Source organism: Alosa sapidissima, chromosome 17, assembly GCF_018492685.1.
Source record: "Alosa sapidissima isolate fAloSap1 chromosome 17, fAloSap1.pri, whole genome shotgun sequence".
Classification (NCBI taxonomy): Eukaryota; Metazoa; Chordata; class Actinopteri; order Clupeiformes; family Clupeidae; genus Alosa; species Alosa sapidissima.
This window is the reverse complement of record NC_055973.1, coordinates 10,538,166-10,555,773: the sequence shown is the minus strand read 5'-3', so window position 1 is coordinate 10,555,773 and position 17,608 is coordinate 10,538,166. Positions and strand designations below refer to the sequence as shown.

The 17,608-nt window shown below is 40.7% G+C and overlaps 3 protein-coding genes across 6 annotated transcripts in view; 1 reads left to right on the top strand and 2 right to left on the bottom strand.

Annotated features, from left to right (window-relative positions):
• prtfdc1a (phosphoribosyl transferase domain containing 1a) overlaps positions 1-8,992 on the bottom strand; it is a 30,667-nt gene extending 21,675 nt beyond the window's left edge. For 2 of the 3 annotated variants that reach the window (XM_042068118.1, XM_042068120.1), the window contains exons 1-3: positions 7,119-7,269; positions 6,741-6,847; positions 6,053-6,236 (exon numbers count right to left, since the gene is read on the bottom strand). In XM_042068118.1, the coding sequence (XP_041924052.1) occupies positions 6,053-6,236; positions 6,741-6,847; positions 7,119-7,169 (342 nt within the window). In that variant the 5' untranslated portion in view covers positions 7,170-7,269. Of the gene's footprint in view, positions 1-6,052; positions 6,237-6,740; positions 6,848-7,118; positions 7,270-8,374; positions 8,380-8,979 lie in introns of those variants that run through there. The other variant, XM_042068119.1, reaches the window with a different exon arrangement.
• On the bottom strand, positions 8,385-13,570 carry enkur (enkurin, TRPC channel interacting protein). The gene is made up of 5 exons (XM_042068117.1): positions 13,356-13,570; positions 13,023-13,168; positions 12,601-12,836; positions 12,277-12,423; positions 8,385-8,703 (listed from the first exon to the last, which is right to left on the bottom strand). The coding sequence occupies exons 1-5, from the start codon at positions 13,433-13,435 to the stop codon at positions 8,530-8,532; spliced, it is 783 nt and encodes a 260-aa protein (XP_041924051.1). The 5' UTR covers positions 13,436-13,570; the 3' UTR covers positions 8,385-8,529.
• Positions 13,571-13,850: 280 nt separating this feature from the next.
• LOC121688308 (threonine synthase-like 1) lies at positions 13,851-17,371 on the top strand. 2 transcript variants are annotated; one of them, XM_042067803.1, is made up of 2 exons: positions 13,851-16,359; positions 16,604-17,371. In XM_042067803.1, the coding sequence occupies exon 1, from the start codon at positions 14,120-14,122 to the stop codon at positions 16,349-16,351; it is 2,232 nt and encodes a 743-aa protein (XP_041923737.1). In that variant the 5' UTR covers positions 13,851-14,119; the 3' UTR covers positions 16,352-16,359; positions 16,604-17,371. The 2 variants fall into 2 exon arrangements, with proteins under 2 accessions (XP_041923737.1, XP_041923738.1); XM_042067804.1 differs by having other exon boundaries at positions 13,851-16,363; positions 16,608-17,371.
• Positions 17,372-17,608: the final 237 nt, after the last annotated feature.

Sequence of the window (17,608 nt, the reverse complement as noted above, 5' to 3'; positions counted from 1 at the left end):
ATTCTTCTTTGGGGAATTATTTGCTATGGTATGGCATGGCCATGGTATTCAAATATACTGTAGATATGTTCAACATAGGCTGAAAATTAGGCTATGTTTAACGTGCCATCTCCCAAAAGTCGGCGAAGTTTTAGTTATTAATCTCTAAAGTAGGCTAATGAGTCAAAATCACGCACTTCAGGAGCTCTCTTCCACCATCTAGCCTGGCCCAGCTAGATGGTGTTCTCCCCCCGGTGCTCGTGGTTCAGTCCAACCAAAAGCTCAAAAAAGGAAAATTAGAAAATTGACGCATCATTTCAATTTTTAACTTCTGAACAGAAAACCGTAACTGTGCTCAATTGAAAATCAAAATATGCAACAATAACCCATTTACTGTGCCGTCCTAAAAAATGGATAACGGATTTTTAAGCCTATTTTTATATTTTTTCATGTGAATTCTGCAAATAGAACATAGCACTGCAAAGCGTTACACGGACCCTAAGTCCAAAGGTGTTTAAGTCGTGATTCACTCGGATCTTTCACCCGTGTCTTTAAATTAACCCATGAGTCGCGAGTCTCTAGTATCATTAACTCGGATCAGTTGAGTCCTACTACAATTCGATCTAAAACGATAAACAGCGCCACACACAAACCTCTTGCAACATGGCAACCACAACTCCACAAATCAACTCAAGCGGCTGAGTAGCAAGGGTTAGCCGGATCAGCCGGCCGGTTAGGCTACGTTGAGTACGAGTCAGTAGAATCAGCCGGCTACGTTGTCATGAGTGGATCTGCGAGAGCGATAGCTCCTCCTCGAGGTGAAAAGCAATTCCACAACAAAAGCCATTTTTCCACTTCTGAAATAGCATTCAATGTTCTGTATGTAGCCTAGACATAATTAGATTTGGTGTATAGATGTAGCATATTAAAATGCAATTAGGTCGTGCAGACAGTCTGAACTGCACGCTCATGGAGCTGCTTGAGTATCTACCTGGGTCAGTCGAATCAGCCGGGCGGAGCCGGCTACGTTGTCATGAGTGGATCTTTAGAGCAGCGAGTAACTCCTCGTCAAGGTGAAAAACAAATCCACAACAAAAGCCATGCTTTCACTTCTGAAATAACATATGTTCTGCACGCATAGCCTACTATAAAATGCAATTAGGTCGCAAAGACAGTCCGAAACATTGCAAGCTCTGTATGGAGTTGCTTGAGTAGGCTACCTGAGTCAGTCGGATAACCTGGGCGGGCCGGTTACCTTATCTTGTTATGAGTGCGAGTCAGCCGAATTAGCCGGCTACGTTGTCATGAGTGGATCTTTAGAGGAGCGAGTAACTCCTCGTCAAGGTTAAAAGAAAATCCACAACAAAAGCCATGCGTTCACTTCTGAAATAACATATATTCTGCACGCATAGCCTACTTTAAAATGCAATTAGGTCGCGAAGACAGTCCGAAACATTGCAAGCTCTGTATGGAGTTGCTTGAGTAGGCTAGCCTACCTGGGTCATTTGGATCAGCCGGGCGGACCGGTTACATGTTGTTATGAGTGCGAGTCAGTCGAATCAGCCGGCTACATGAGTGGATCTGTAGATGAGCGAGTAGCCTAGTTTCTACTCGTGTCAAGGTGATAATAATAATAGGCCTAATGAGAATAGTAGTAGTAGTCAGAGGTGGGACCAAGTCACTGTTTGGCAAGTCACAAGTAAGTCTCAAATCTAAGCAGTCAAGTCCAAGTCAAGTCCCAAGTAAATACAGAGAAGGGCAAGTCGAGTCCAAGTCCAAGTCACCTCAAAGCCAAGTCGAGTCCAAGTCCAAGTCCCAATCTTTTTCAAGTCCTGAACAAGTCATCAGGTACTCTTCACTTAATAATGCCATTATTAGACTATCGATCATAATTTTAACACATCAATCTAATCTACAGTAATTTTTTTTATAAATACAGATTAAAATATGTTCAATGGTTTTGTCTTGAAATCATTTACGATATATGCATGCGCATACCTGTGTAATATACGCATGAGCATACCTGAGTAATCTGTACAAAACGGATAGCTACAAGACACTCATAGCAGCAAATATATATTGTTTTTCCAAATTGCGGTGTCCACTGTAAGGATGAGAAATAATTTGACTGATTGCATTTCACTGTGCTAGGCCACAGATTTGCCTGCAATCAATTTATTAGGCTGTCTGCCAGTGGCGACTCATAAGGGAAGCCAAGGTCATGGTTAATGATTCCAATAAATGGTGACGAGAAGAATCGTCACATAGGCTACATTAGTAAATTGCTGCGGTTAAATATTTTACGTTTTTATTAGGGCTGTCAAACGATTAAAAAAAGAACTAATTAATCTCATATTTTGAAATGAATTAATCTATATTAATTGCGATTAAAAAGTACATTTTCTCACTAAAGGCTAAAGCTTCTTATATGGCATATTAAATACAGCATAAATCACAATATTACTGAGTAACCACAAAGGTAAAAGTAAAACACTTCTATTTATTTAAAGGATAATGACAAAGTAATTTTGTTTTAAAGTATTCATTTCTTAAATACTATACATGTGATGCTGTTTAACTCATTTGTAAAAGGTGCACTGTCACTTTAAGCCCATTGTGTGCCACTGTCCACACGTTCTCCTAATGATGTTTTTTTACCAGCTCCATTCAAATATAGCTATGGCTAGTCCACAAACTCTAACATTGTTTGTGCCACATGTATAGCACAATATTAACAACGATACGCATGATATTAAGTTGGCACAAACAGCTTTCATTCCTTTGGAAATAAAAGCATGTGATGACATGATGCTTGCTAGACATTTTCTGTTTGCAATTAAAAGTGAATTATGAGCCTGGTATAGCCAGTAGCCACCTAGCTACGTGGAATGCGTTTCAATCGGCATAATATCATGTGCTTCATGTAAACGAATTATTGAAGATTTCAAGACTCACCAGTTCCATTACACAAAAGCAAAGACAACTCTTCATATTCTTGTCCATTTGCAGCCTGTCAAAGTTCCCTGGCTCTCACAGTTTAAAACAGTAGTGAGTACCGGATAAATCCGCAATTTCCTCTAATCTCGTCTTTGTTTCCTTCATGATTTCCCTTCATAGGCCCACGTTTCTCTCCCTTTTGTGCGTGCTGAGACGCGTTCTTAATTAAATGGAGTAGGCCGCTAGCATACGTTCAAGTTGGATCATCGTTATGTAACATGCTGTTGATACATTTTGACATTGTAAACGTTCTCTAACAAAAATGCAAATCAGTTTGCAGTAAAGCTAATATTTATTTATTATTGGTCCTTCCTCTGTCTCTTGGTGCCCTACACACAGTGCGTGATGCGTGGTGGTAACAGCAGCACTGATCACTGTGCTCTGCCTGTTTGTGTCCACTATGTGTATTTTGTTTTTTTTCGTTGCGAGGTGAAAGCATCTCTGGGGTGACTGGTCCACGATCAGGAAATTCATTTTTTGACTCGAGACCTGTCAAGTCATTACAAGTTAAAGAGGCAAAGTCCGAGTCAAGTCTCGAGTGAATAGTATTCAAGTCCAAGTCGAGTCTGAAGTCATTAAAATCATGACTCGAGTCTGACTCGAGTCCAAGTCATGTGACTCGAGTCCACATGTCTGGTAGTAGTAGTAATAATAATAATAATAACAATAATAATAATTTATTCACTGCAGGGCATTTCTACGTTCCTGTTTCTATGTCTACATTGAAAGTCAATTGCTTAGGCTAGGTTAAGACAATACATAAACAGTCTGGCTCAAACTGCTTTCTTTCCCGTGAGTGGGTGGAGGTTTTGATGGTATTATATTAGGCTATATTATATTATATTATATTATATTATATTATATTATATTATATTAGGGTACCTAACAGTATAGCTATGATTAATAGTAATATTAGTTGTCTAGTATTAGCAGCCTATAATACTTATTAGAATAGATTCCTAGTAGCCTACTATTAGTAGTAGTGGTAATAAACATTGTAGCAGAGTAGCATTAGACCTAGGCAAACTTTTCTATTGTTAACAAAACAACAACAAATAATTAATTATTATCATATAGGCTACCCTCTCTGTCAATAAGATCAACGTTTCTGAACATGAGCACCAAAAAGATGAACAATATGTGGATGCACTTTGACCAGGAGAGCAAAACTCTAAAGGCTAAATGCAAGTGCTGCAAAAACCTGGTTTCAAATCATGGAGGATCCACATCCAACATGAGAAGGCACTTAACGAAATGAAGCACCCCACGGCACTGCTTGAACGTAGGACTGAATTTCTTTGCGATTTAGCAATACTGACTCAAGTGACTCAAGTGACTCGTTCAACCCGGATCAGTTTAGTGAGTGACTCATAATAACCCGGATCCTTAAAAGGAATCGAGTTTGACAGGCCTAAGTCCAAGTCCCCATCTTTTTTACATTTCTATCCCTTCATTCTCTTTAATTCAAGTTCACAGCACGAAGCTGACATGAAGAGCATTTATGCTTTATCAAGAATCAAAAAGATTAGCGTGGCACCGCTCTAGATGTGTCATTAAATTAATTGTGCTATTTCGCAAGGTATAGAGATCTTTCGGTTTCACACACAAAGTGCACTTAACTGTTCTTCATATCCTAGTTGTCTCTGATAAATTGAAAATAATGAGCGTAGGCTTATGTCCATCGAGTCAGTTGCAGCCAGCCACAGTCATCTTCAACCAGTAACAGGAGATTTGCGCAGTTGTTTGCGAATATCAAAACATAACACCACTTAATTTCAGGTTAAAATGCATTGCAATGCGCGTTACTGAGGTTTGTACCGAGTAAAAAAATATTACCCAATAGTTTTTTGTAATGGCTTACATTACCGCGTTACAGCAAAAAGCAATATGTCATTCCATGAAATCGGTGCCTTTTCAACTTTAAAAATGTGAAAAATATAATTGTTTCAAACTGATTTTTTTCAATGCCCATTTAATTAACACATCTTAACATGACAAGAAATTGTGTTGGGCCATCTCAAGCTATGCATTTATTTTTTACCATTCACTTATTACATAGAATATTGTAGGATAGTAACAGGACTGATGGTAACAGGACTGATGATTTCATGGTAAATTGCTCCTTTCTAGCTAACAGGTCAAGGTTAGGGAGGCACATGTAATGTAATCTGAAAGGTTATTACTTCTAGATATAGGTAATATCAGTATTGATAAATAATTGTTTATATATACACTTTAAAAAATGGTAACAGGACTGATGTTGTATGCTCGCCCCTCTCTCACAACCCTGATAAAACATGAAAAATAGGACATTTAAGAAGAGAGAAAGTTACCCTTTCTTACACTGTGGAATCTGCTTCTTCTAAATGATGTCACTTCCTTGAAATTATGTCACTTCTAGTTTGTACCATTATTTTATAAGGGGTTTTAGTGAAAGTAACAGGACTGAGATGAAATTAAGGGACAATGATAAATGACTTATATTTTCTAAGAAAACATATCTATTTATGTCAAAATCATTGCTTAACAATGAGATTACACTTAAGACAATATAAAACTGTGAAAATTGTATCATTTTACCAACATTTTACAACTGAGAAGTGCTGTTGAAAAAGAAAAAACATAGCGTGGGACAAGCCAAAATCAACCAAAATCCTTACCCATAGCAAATATTTATGTGATTTTAATAATTTTAACTTGTATTTTATTGGGTTTACTTGGTCTTATATTTATGCATATGATCTATAGTAACATTAAGTTTTTTAAATTACACATGTATTTGTTGTTAAAGCAACTTTAGAACTGATTATATGTTATGGGACGCAAAAGGCACCGATTCGGTGGAATGACTTGTTACTCCCAACACTGATTAGAGACCATTTTTTGGGCCTTTCTGTACTGCTAGCAAGAAACATTTAGACACTTAGAATAAACAAAATCTTCTAAGAAGCAGACTGGTCATTTCTCCAAACCCAAGAACTAAAAGCCCACAATCAACAATCAGTTCAATGCAGGACAAAGTGGATGAAGCAAAGTCAAAGTGATCCATGACACCCGGTCTTAGCTGTCCACTCACCAGGTAGCTCTTGAGGCGGATGAACTCCACTCGGACGGTCATGTGTTTGGGGGTGTTGTGGCTCACTGCTTTGATGCACTCCACCAGGTCAGCGCAGAACTTGTAGCCCCCTTTGAGGACGCACAGCACCACCATGTAGTTGTCATCTGTGTCGTCCACCACTAGTCTGGCCAGGCACTCAGTCCTGCGGAGATAAATTTAACACGACAGATTTAATATCCTGTGTTGTGCTGTGTGTGTGTGTTTGTGTGTGTGTGTGTGTGTGTGAGAGAGAGAGAGAGAGAGAGAGAGAGAATCAAATCATCACCTGGAATAATGTATTTTCTTTTCAGCTAAGACATGCAATGCATTTTCAAGATTACAGAGAAAAACTGACATTTCATCATTTCATCCAGTGGAGATCAAAATAAACACAGTGGAGGGGAACTTAATGTGTGGGATGTGTTTGGCCTACTGAAGGAGGCATCCGACTATTGCATATAGCAAGGCTGTCCACACACAACACATCACTGATAAATTGGCAAAAGGGATACATTGTGAAAATTGATAAAGGGTTTCATTCTATCTCTTTTGTACGCATGTGCGTGCATTTGTTTGTTTGTGTATGTAAGTGTGTGCGTTTGTGTGCGTTCGTGCGTGTTATATGGATTTGGCAGGAAAATGTAGCGCGGCTCCAGCTGAAACCTACCTGTCCATGATGACACCGTGCGGAATGTAGATGTTCTCCAAGTCTCCGTGGTAATGTTCAGGGTAAGTGAAAAGGTTTAGGTCGTAGCCTGGCCACTCATCTTCAAGCTACACCACAAATGAAACACAGTTTAAATATAATTCACTGTAATAAGCTATTGACAAGATATTATTTCGTAGACCGTAATTTCAGAATGTTTGAACGAAGTCCATTAAAGCGTCAATGGCTAGGAATTAGGAAGGAAGAACTAGCGAAACAACGTCGGCTCGTCCAATATCATTAAGCAACTTTAAGTCAATCGTATATAGCTGGTGTAGCTTCATCTTCCATCACTAATATCGTTTACCAGAACAGTTTTCATCAAATTTGAAAGTTTACCACAATCCCCTGGTCTGTTTTAGGACTCCGGATCATTTTGAAGTCTGACATATTGAATCCTCGATTAACAGAGATCCTGGGAAACCAGCTAGATAACAGCCTACGGAGAGTGAACTTGATCAGCACTTGAGAATGCACTGATAAGGAGGAGGAGCAAGAGTCAGTAATTTATCCATATCCTGTGTAAAAATCTTCACCAGTTGTTTTCCCATCACTGGGTACATTTGAAAGACAATGTTGTCACTTTACCTGCAGTCTGTCAAATTTATTTAAAATCTCAGTACCTACCTTGTAGGCTACCTATTACAACCTGTCAGACTTTTTTTTACTGAATAATAAAGTACTCAAAGTTCATCCAGGATTTCACATTTAATAGATTTGTTTTGTTTTATGTCTATGTCTTATAGACATTTTATATGCCATGTCTTTATTGTATAAACATCCCATATTTGAAATTCTATTCTGCCATTATAAGATGGTCTAGCAGGAGACTGAAATTGCAGAAGAGGGTTGCATCTACTTAGGCTATTTAGAGTTAATGAACAGCATGGGCCAGAGTCATGCTGAAGTTATTAGACAGGGGGTGCATCTTTTTCAGCCAATGAAAATCTTCTTGGATGAAAAGACACATACACGAAAGCATGAATGGAAATAGTTTAGTCCGTTCAGGGATGAAGTAAATGTCCAGCCTGGGGCATTGTGTGCTGGCACGTCTCTACCCAAAACATTTCACATGACCATTTGTGTTTTCTTGTGTGCCTCATGTAGCCTAGTTCGCATAGGCTCTACTAAGGAAAGTGGATGAGGCATTTAGAATTTTAACTTCATGGCAAATCATGGTCAACATATTCACCTTTACTATTGATACCATCATTAGACATATTGCTGTAGAACAATATCAGTAGCCTGGGTGAACTCAGATGAACCTGTTAGCAAATTTGCTAACTAAAACCAAAACAGAATAAAAATAAAAAAAACATGTCACTAACAGAGTGACCTTTGTGGGCATTTCACTGGCGTTAGCAAGCAGGCACCTTCCTTCATCTGTGTTTTGTTGAATTAAGTCCACAACACCTCCAGAACAGTGTTGTCTGGTGTCCTGGACCCATCCTCCTCCACACTAATAATGGGTTTGGACACGTTACAAACAGACATCAATATAAATCACTGGATTTTTTAAACATGTGACAGGTAATACTTGAACTGTTGACTTATGAGTTATCTATCAAGTCTGAAGGAAATTAAATTGGGTTTACACACACTTTGTGTTATTGCAAAGACTTGTCATTCATTTATTTGGAACAAAATGAAACGGTGACAATAATGACAAAAAGTATTCCAAGTTCAGTGGCAGTAACCCTCTTATTTAGTCCTACTGGTTCCTCCTGGTCAATCTCCAGTGTCTCTTGGGCTAGTTGCTGGCGATGTAAATGGTCTTGTAGCGCTCGATGAGATCGATGTCTCGCTCTAGATGCTTCATCTCCAGCTCAAGGCGCTCCTTGCGGTACTTCTTGGGAGTGGTGTCAGTGATGACGGACAGGCCCTGGTACTGATGATGCAGATCATCCCAGTTCCTCTTCAGACCCTATATGAGGTCAATAGAAATGAGCACTGAGGACTCTCAATATAAAACACACCAGCAGTGATGAAGTATCCGATCAAAAACCAGGACAAACCATGCATTTCTGGGTATTGGTTGTGTGTGTGTGTGTGTGTGTGTGTGTGAGGGGGTTTGGCAAAAGGGAGTGTCACTGAATGACTCCGTATGAATCAGAATTGTCAATCATACACATGAAACACCTCTACTAGTTACTCATCATTGGCTTCCTGTAGCTGGTAAAATTAAATTCAAATCCATCACTCTGAACTACAGTTGACTGCCATTCAATGCTTTAGGTAGCTTTTGATAAAAGCACCTAGGGATGCACTGATTGAGACATTTTTGGGCTGATACTGATGTATATAAAATAATAATTTGGACGATAACCAATGCCGATATCTTTTTCTTTGTTTGTTTACTTTGTTTTTGTTGTTAATTATACCCTTTAGTAGAGTGAAAAGAAAAATATTTATAAAAACATAACTGAACCATTTTCAAGTCATTCAGGCCTTCATAGCACACTATTGAATTGATGCAGCATAACAGATAAACATCAGCCACTGACATCGGTAAATGTCATATAAATTTGCCAATAGCCGATGTCAGTAAACAAGGCCGATATTGTCTGTTACCGATGTTGGCCGAAACATTAGTGCATCCCTAAAAGCATCTGCTAAATAAACATAACCAAGTCAATCTGCTGATAGAACATAGCAATGGTCTGTGTGAAGCTCACTGCTAGGCATCCTCTCTAAGATGCGAAGAATTTGCAGACTTCTTCAAAAACAAAGTCATTTCTATAAGGGAGGCTATTGGTAACACAAGTAATATGTTTGATAGTACACCCAAAAACAGCCCCCCAAAATTAAGGTCCTTTAGCACTATTACTCAATCTGAGCTTGGTAAAATTATAACTCAAACCGGCTCCTCAACATGTGTTTTAGATCCAATCCCTACTACATTCCTCAAAAAAGTATATGATGGCTTAGCTCCCTTTTTTCTCAAGGTAATAAATACCTCATTAGAAACAGGTATATTTCCAACTGCTTTTAAAACCGCTGTTGTGAAACCTTTACTTAAAAAGTCAAATCTTGACCATACCAATCTGAGCAACTACAGGCCTATATCAAATCTATCGTTTTTGAGCAAAGTACTTGAAAAAGTTGTTTGTAATCAGTTAAATACCTTCCTCAACGAAAACAGTATCCTTGAAAAATTCCAATCAGGTTTTAGATCAAATCACAGCACAGAAACGGCTCTAGTAAAAATAGTCAATGATCTCAGACTAGCTACCGACTCAAACAAAGTCTCAATCCTTATTCTTCTGGATTTGAGTGCGGCATTTGACACCATTGATCATAGCATCCTAATTCACCGCCTTGCGAAGTGGGTGGGTCTCTCTGATAATGCTCTAAACTGGTTTCAAACCTACATTACTGGCAGAGATTTTTATATCAGTCTAGGAGATCATGTATCTGAAAAACATGACTTGCCTTTTGGTGTGGCCCAGGGGAGCTGCCTTGGTCCCCTGCTATTTTCTATATATATGCTTCCATTGGGAAACGTCATAAGTCAGCATAATGTAAACTTCCACAGCTACGCAGATGATACCCAATTGTATCTTTCTGTGGAGCCAACTAACCCAGATGGCCTTTGCTCCCTCACTGCATGCCTAACCTCCATTAATCAGTGGATGAGCAAAAACTTTTTGAAACTAAATGATGACAAAACAGAGGTACTTCTGGTTGGACCAAAACTAAAGCGAGATATTATTCTTAGTAATCTGGGGAACTTGGCACACCAGGTCAAACCAAAAGTAACAAGCCTCGGTGTCATCTTAGATGCAGAGTTAAGTTTTAAGCCCCATATCAGTAAAGTTACTCAGACAGCCTATTTCCACTTGAGAAACATTGCCAAAATGCGGCCCTTTTTAACTCAACAAGATGCAGAAAAACTAATTCACGCCTTTATCACTAGCAGGTTAGACTACTGCAATGCACTTTTCACTGGTCTTCCCAAAAAACATCTAAAGAAATTGGCACTCATACAGAACTCTGCGGCTAGACTTTTAACTAAGACTAAGAAGAGAGAACACATCACCCCTGTGTTGGCTGAACTGCACTGGCTCCCTATTTCCTATAGAATTGATTTTAAGGTTATGTTAATTACTTACAAAGCTCTGAATGGCATAGCACCTTCATATATCTCTGAGCTTTTAATATCTTATCAACCACAAAGGAAACTTAGATCATCCAATTCTAATCTTTTAATCGTACCCAAAGTGCTCCACAAACAAAGTGGAGAAGCTGCGTTTATCCATTATGCCCCCAAACTATGGAACACCCTGCCTCTGTACATCAAGCAGGCGAGTTCAGTAAATATTTTTAAAAAAGATTTGAAAACATACCTGTACAGGAAAGCTTTTAGTTAACTCATCTTATCCTGTAGACTACATTTTCAGATTATTCTACATCTGCTACTATTGGAGGGCGCAGCCAGCCAGAAGCAGATGGGCTCCCCCTATTAAGTCAGGTTCTGCTCAAGGTTTCTTCCTGGAATATGGGAGTTTTTCCTTGCCACAGTTGCCATATGGCGTGCTTGTGGGGGGTAAGAGGGTTAAGGCTGCCAGTCTTATGACGTAATTTTCTATATTTTTGATATGTTGCTGAGTATATCATAAACAGCAAAGAAAAGTGATTGATAATGACTGACTGACTATTATTGTGTTACATGCTTCAAATGTAAAGCACTTTGAGCTGCATTCTGTGTATGAAAGGTGCTATACAAATAAAGCTTTATTATTATTATTATTATTATTATTATTATCACTGTTGCATACGGCTCAATTTTGTATACAGATATAAGGACTACATTAGGCTGAAGAGTTGAAGATCTTCATGAATTATGCAGCTTCAATGCAGCATGTGCCATTTTTTATAGTAGGGAACCATCTAGACAAGCCACAGAACATGTCATGGAAAGATAAAACAATTCATTTGGAAGTAATGGAAGGTGATTTACATCAAAGTATAGTTGACCTATAAATAAGGAGATGTCTTGTAGAACACAGGATTGTGAAAGTAGCCTAACACTAAACACATTTTACAATTTTCTGCTTAGTTTTAGGTGGGGATGGGAGAGAGATATGATCATGGGTTAATTAGATGATTAGTCTGATGATTAGGTTGGTGCCATTTCTCATAGGCTTGAGTACATTTTTGTCAATGACGATATATCTCTTATATTCAACTCTTATTCTGTTAATGAATATATTAAAAAGATAGAGGAAAGTAAGTCTCATGGTAAGAGCCAGATGGAAAGAGAGAGGAAGAGAGAGAGAGAGAGAGAGAGAGAGAGAGAGAAATCTTCTTTTTAAGTTGGATAAAAGCATCTGCTAAATGCCTTTTTATCTAACCCTTACCTATAATTCAATATGCATTCAATCTTAATTTAATTTTCAGGAATACAATGCAATTGATGGGTGGACACAAAAAAAGAACAATTAGATTGACAAACCAATCACCGTCAGCCAGTAGGTCTTTGGCATTCAAAGTTTACCTCCAGAATGCTCTTCCGCTCTTCACCTGAGAGCTGCTTCATGGCTCCCTGTTTCATGCACTCCTGGACGTATTTGTCATACTCTTCCTGGGCCCTCTTCACCTCCTCTTGCCTCTGCAGCAGGTATTCTGGGGTTTGCCCATAGTCCTGGACAGAAGGTGTTTCTTTTTAATTGTGATCTGAAGCCTTAGGCTAATCCAGTGACAACAACTTATTTTGTGAATAGAGTAAAAAGACATTTATGGCGGTCAGTGAACAAAGGTTCCGAGTTACCAATCAGTACACATATGGTGCAGAATCAAAAGATAATCTGAGTGAACACACCTTTTTCTTCAGATACTTAGGGACAAGGCCAGATTTCTCCATCAGGTGCTTATCCCCCTTTTTGGTATCAACATAGATGGGCTGTGGTTTCCGAGGCACAGCCATGATGCTCTCAATAGCATTCGTTTTCACAAAGTCCTTTTTTGTGTGAATGCCCATAAGAGGCTTGTCAGACTTTGGTGGAACTCGGGGTTTCCGTGGTTTAAACTCATCAACCGAGTCAAAAAAACATTTTTCTGAGGAAATCAAACAGAAATGGTTGTAGCTAACATATAACAAATAGGCTAAACATGTATCAGTGGTTCCAAACCTCTTCTGGCTCCCCTTTGACAATTAAAATAATTTTGGGAGCCATCCTAGATGCAACTAGGAGCAGTCTATGAGTTTGATGAAGACACTAGAGTATGAACCTATATGCTTACTTGCAGTACTTTTGACCTCTTTAGAGTGTTTATGGAGGTATTTCTCAGGAGAAGGCACCTCTACCTTAGCAGGACCCATGGTCTTGTTTGGTGCTTTGTTTGTCTGTTTCTCAAGCTTTACTTGTTCTCTGAACCTTGACATATACCTTCGGGATTAAAAAAGTTAAATGCAATTATGCAACATACATTTACAGTCATGTTGTAGACAACATACAAAATATGTGGGAAAAGCAAGACATACCAGCCAGCCGTTGTTCATAACCAGCTAGAGCTAACCATCAAAAGCTAACTGTGATAACGTGGTCTTGACAAAATGTAACACAGATCACATACCTGGGTGGTTTCTCAAATTTAACCTCCTCTCTCGGAATGAGGTTGTATATGCTTTCCGGTGGGTACATAGTACCTGCCATGCTGCTTGTTTACAAATTACCGTCCAAAAGGCGCAGTAAACTAAGTAAAAAAAAGCCTTTAGCTAAGTTACATGAAGATTCGGTTCAGGTTCACCGAGAATGTTTTGTTTGACAGCAGTTCCCAAGCAACTGTTGCTCGGCAACGGAAAAAGATTGTAACAATGTAACCAAAGACGGTTGATAAACTAACTAGACAATCTTTGATGTAACTTTCTATGCTACATTTTCATCAATTTGTGGTAGATACCGACTATAATGTTCCGGTCTAAAATCGGCAGTTCGTTTTTTTGTTTGTTTTTGATGCATTATCTGACTGAAAATAAGAAACGAACACTAATTTTGGTCCTTTTTTCTTCCCGTAGTAGCCTACGTCACGAGTGTTTGACACAGTCTATGGTTTGACATGAGACCGACCTGGACCGACACATTGAGGCAGCGTAGCCTAGGCTACTGACAAAATTATACAGTGGCGGTAACGTTAGTTAATGTTAGTTAACTAAACAACAACCCGACATAGATTGGAGAAATGCAATGAAAGTTAACACATTGTTGTTACGGCTGATCATCCCCATTGCCTCCTGTATATCGCAGCTTAACCGTTAACATTAGCAGCGAACTACCTGAAGTGTTCATTGAACGTTGTCCTCCACGTTGCTTGTTTTCTTTGTCGGGTGAAACATAGAAATGATAGCAATCCAGAAAATCAGCATATTTCAAGGGCTCCTGAATGTTGCCAAACGACAGAATGTTGCAAAATGTTGCATAGGTCAGTCACTCACAAGTTACCGATGTCTGTACAAAACAGCATGGCTGGCCACATGTACTGCTCAACCATCAGAGAGGAACATTATCATAATGGGTCCGCCGGGAGCAGGGAAGACCTCTGTCGGCCGGATGCTTTCCAAAAGACTAGGTATGCCTGCTATCGACATTGACGATGACGTCCTAGAGAAAGCATGGCTCATGCCTGTGGCAAAGAAACTTTATCAGGTGGGTGGGGAGCGGTTCCTGGAGGAAGAGGGTCAGACCGTGTCAGACTTCTCTGCCTCCAGGAGTGTGATCTCACTGACTGGCTCCAACCCACTCCACTCAGCTGCAATGCAGCATCTCAAGAAGAACGGGCTAGTGGTCTACCTGGATGTAGACACAGACGACATCATTCAGAGGCTCACCAGAATGAAAGTGAACAGAATTGTGGGCCAGGAAGCCGGTACACCCATGACTGACATACTAATGTACAGGAAACCTTTTTATGAGAGATGGTTGGACATTAGGGTGTTCTGTGGGAAAGGGGATACCATAGAGGAGGTGACTGAGAAAGTGCTCAGAGCTCTGAACAGGTACGACGACTCTGATTCAGAGACGTTTATCTCAACCCGGAGCAGTGTGACAGGTGTGGGTGGATCAGAGGTTGAGCCCAAGTTCTTTAGTGATGTTGTTGTGGAGGGACTCGCTCCCGATGGGGGGCTTTATGTGCCCAAGGGGGGCTTCCCCAAGTTGGAACCCCAGGAATGGAAGCGCCTGGCTAAGATGTCTTACCCCCAGAGAGCCTGTGCCATCTTAGAGCAGTGCATTAATCCGACAGACGTGTCCCCCCTGGAACTCGGACAAATGGTTCGGCGTGCTTACGGCACCAACTTCTCCAGCGAGGCCATCGCTCCGGTCAGGCACCTGGTGCGCAACCAGTACGTGCTGGAGCTGTTTCACGGCCCCACAGCCTCATTCAAGGACCTAGCCCTGCAGCTCATGCCCCAACTTTTTGCCCACTGCCTGCCCCAGATGTGCAACTACCTCATCCTGGTGGCCACGTCCGGCGACACCGGCAGTGCTGTGCTCAGTGGCTTCGGCGGCCTGGATGCCAACGCCCGCCACAGGGTTGGTGTGCTGGTCTTCTTCCCCGAGCATGGTGTGAGCGAGATCCAGAAGCTGCAGATGACCGGCATCAGGGAGGGCAATGCCAGGGCGGTCAGCGTTGTGTCGGACTTCGACTTCTGCCAGAGGGCCATAAAGAGGATGTTTGGGGATGCTGGTGTGGCGGGGCACCTGGCGGTAGAGTACGCCACGGTCTTGAGCACAGCGAACTCTATCAACTGGGCCCGGCTGCTACCGCAGGTGGTGTACCACGCCTCCGCCTACCTAGACCTGCTCCGGGACCGCGTGGTGGCGTTTGGGGACCCCGTCGACGTGTGCATTCCCACAGGGAACTTTGGCAATGCCATGTCAGCCCTGTACGCCAAGCAAATGGGTGTCCCCATCAGGAAGGTCATCTGTGCCTCCAATCTCAACTGCGTTGTGGCAGACTTCATCAACACGGGGCGGTACGACCTCAGAGGCCGAAAACTGATGCTCTCCCACTCGCCGGCCATCGACATTCTGAAGTCCTCCAACCTGGAGAGGTTCGTCCATCACATCTCAGATGGGGACAGTGGCCTGGTGAGAGATCTATACACCTGCCTGGAGAAGCGGCAGTACTTTGAGCTGTCTGCGGAGCTACTGCACAAGATAAATCAAGATGTCTGGGCTGGCTGGTGCTCTGAGGAGGAGTGCCTAGCCACCATCCGGCATGTGTATTCCCAGACGGGCTATGTCATGGACACGCACACTGCTGTGGCTAAGACAGTAGCTGACCGGCTTCAGGATCAGTCCACCCCCGTGGTCATTTGCTCCACTGCTCATTACGGCAAATTTGCTCCGGCAGTGCTGAGGGCTCTTCAGCGGGAGAGCATCCCCACAGAGCCCCTGGACCAGTTGCAGGGGTTCAGCTCACCTGGGACCGTGCCCCAGATGCACAGTGCCCTGCTCCAGTGCCTGAGAGAAAATAGGAGCCAGCCTCACAGAGTGTGCCAGGCTGACTTCCATGCGCTGACAGAGGAGGTGGAGGCCATGATAAGAGATTCATTTCTGAATGTTCAATAAGCATTTGGTAGAGGGCAATTCCATGGAAAATGGACTTTTTGTCACATCCATAACGGCAGTGAAATGCCTTGACATTTATATGATGTGAATGAGAACATTCATTGTTTGTGCAGCTATTCTCATTTACATTCTTCAGCCAAAAATACGTAGCAAATGCTCAGATTTCATGTAATCACTCACATCATATCATACCATCACATTTTATTGGCGTTATGGATGTTACAAAAAATTTAATTTTCCATGGAATTGTCCTAGAACTTTAATAGTGTCCATAATCAAATCTGCACACCAGATGGCAGTATGCCCATACTTTTGAAATATAACTGGGAATGTGGGTTATAAAATGACACTGAATGCTTTGATAATGAAGGTTGTAATGTGAAGTGAATCCGAATCACTCAGAATTACTGTTTATTTGTGAATCAGAATCACAGAGTGCCTCAGAATTACTGTTTATTTGTGAATCAGAATCACTATTCCCACATGGTAGCTAAAAATAGAACCCCTTACTTTCTTGCCATGCAACTGGTGCACTGAGGTCATCCTCTGTGGGGAAGAAGGTGTGCTAAAAGCAGGGAAGAACTAAACATGTTAAATGGAGGAATCTTCATAAAATGAAAGGACACTAACCGAAATAAAAGTGCATGGAAGCTGGATAGGATTTTTTGTAGAGCTCTTACAGTCACTAGGAAAGTTTTTTGTTCAGAATTTCCCCAGAACTACCCCAGATGACAGTCCTACTAAGTTAACTATGGAAGTCAACCTTTGTCCCCGTGCAAGTTTGTTTTTAAATGAACCAGTAGATGGCAGTAGTGTACCATCAAAAGATGCTGCAGAGCATGGTTTGATGGCATAAGCGGGGCAGATGGAAGTGGAAGTGCATCTTAGTTTATCACTGTTAATAGCATCCTTCACAAACGATTCATTGAATTGTGAATCATATTATTGACTGAAATTTGATAAATAATGTTTAATGTGGTCTTTTTGTGGATGTCAGTATAAAATTGCACTAATGTATTTAAATTTTTGTATGATTTAATTGTATATAATACATTGGTTATTCATCAACAACAAATCTCCAAAGATTGTGAATATGATGCCTAACCATTGTTGTTGGAAACAAAATATTTCTAAAGCTGATGAAGTGAACAAACCACCCATGCTTTACATTTAGTTGCAGTACCAAAATGTTTGCGATTAATAATCCAGACAATAAAGACTAATTACTAAGTATAACCAAACAAGATATAAAGCAGT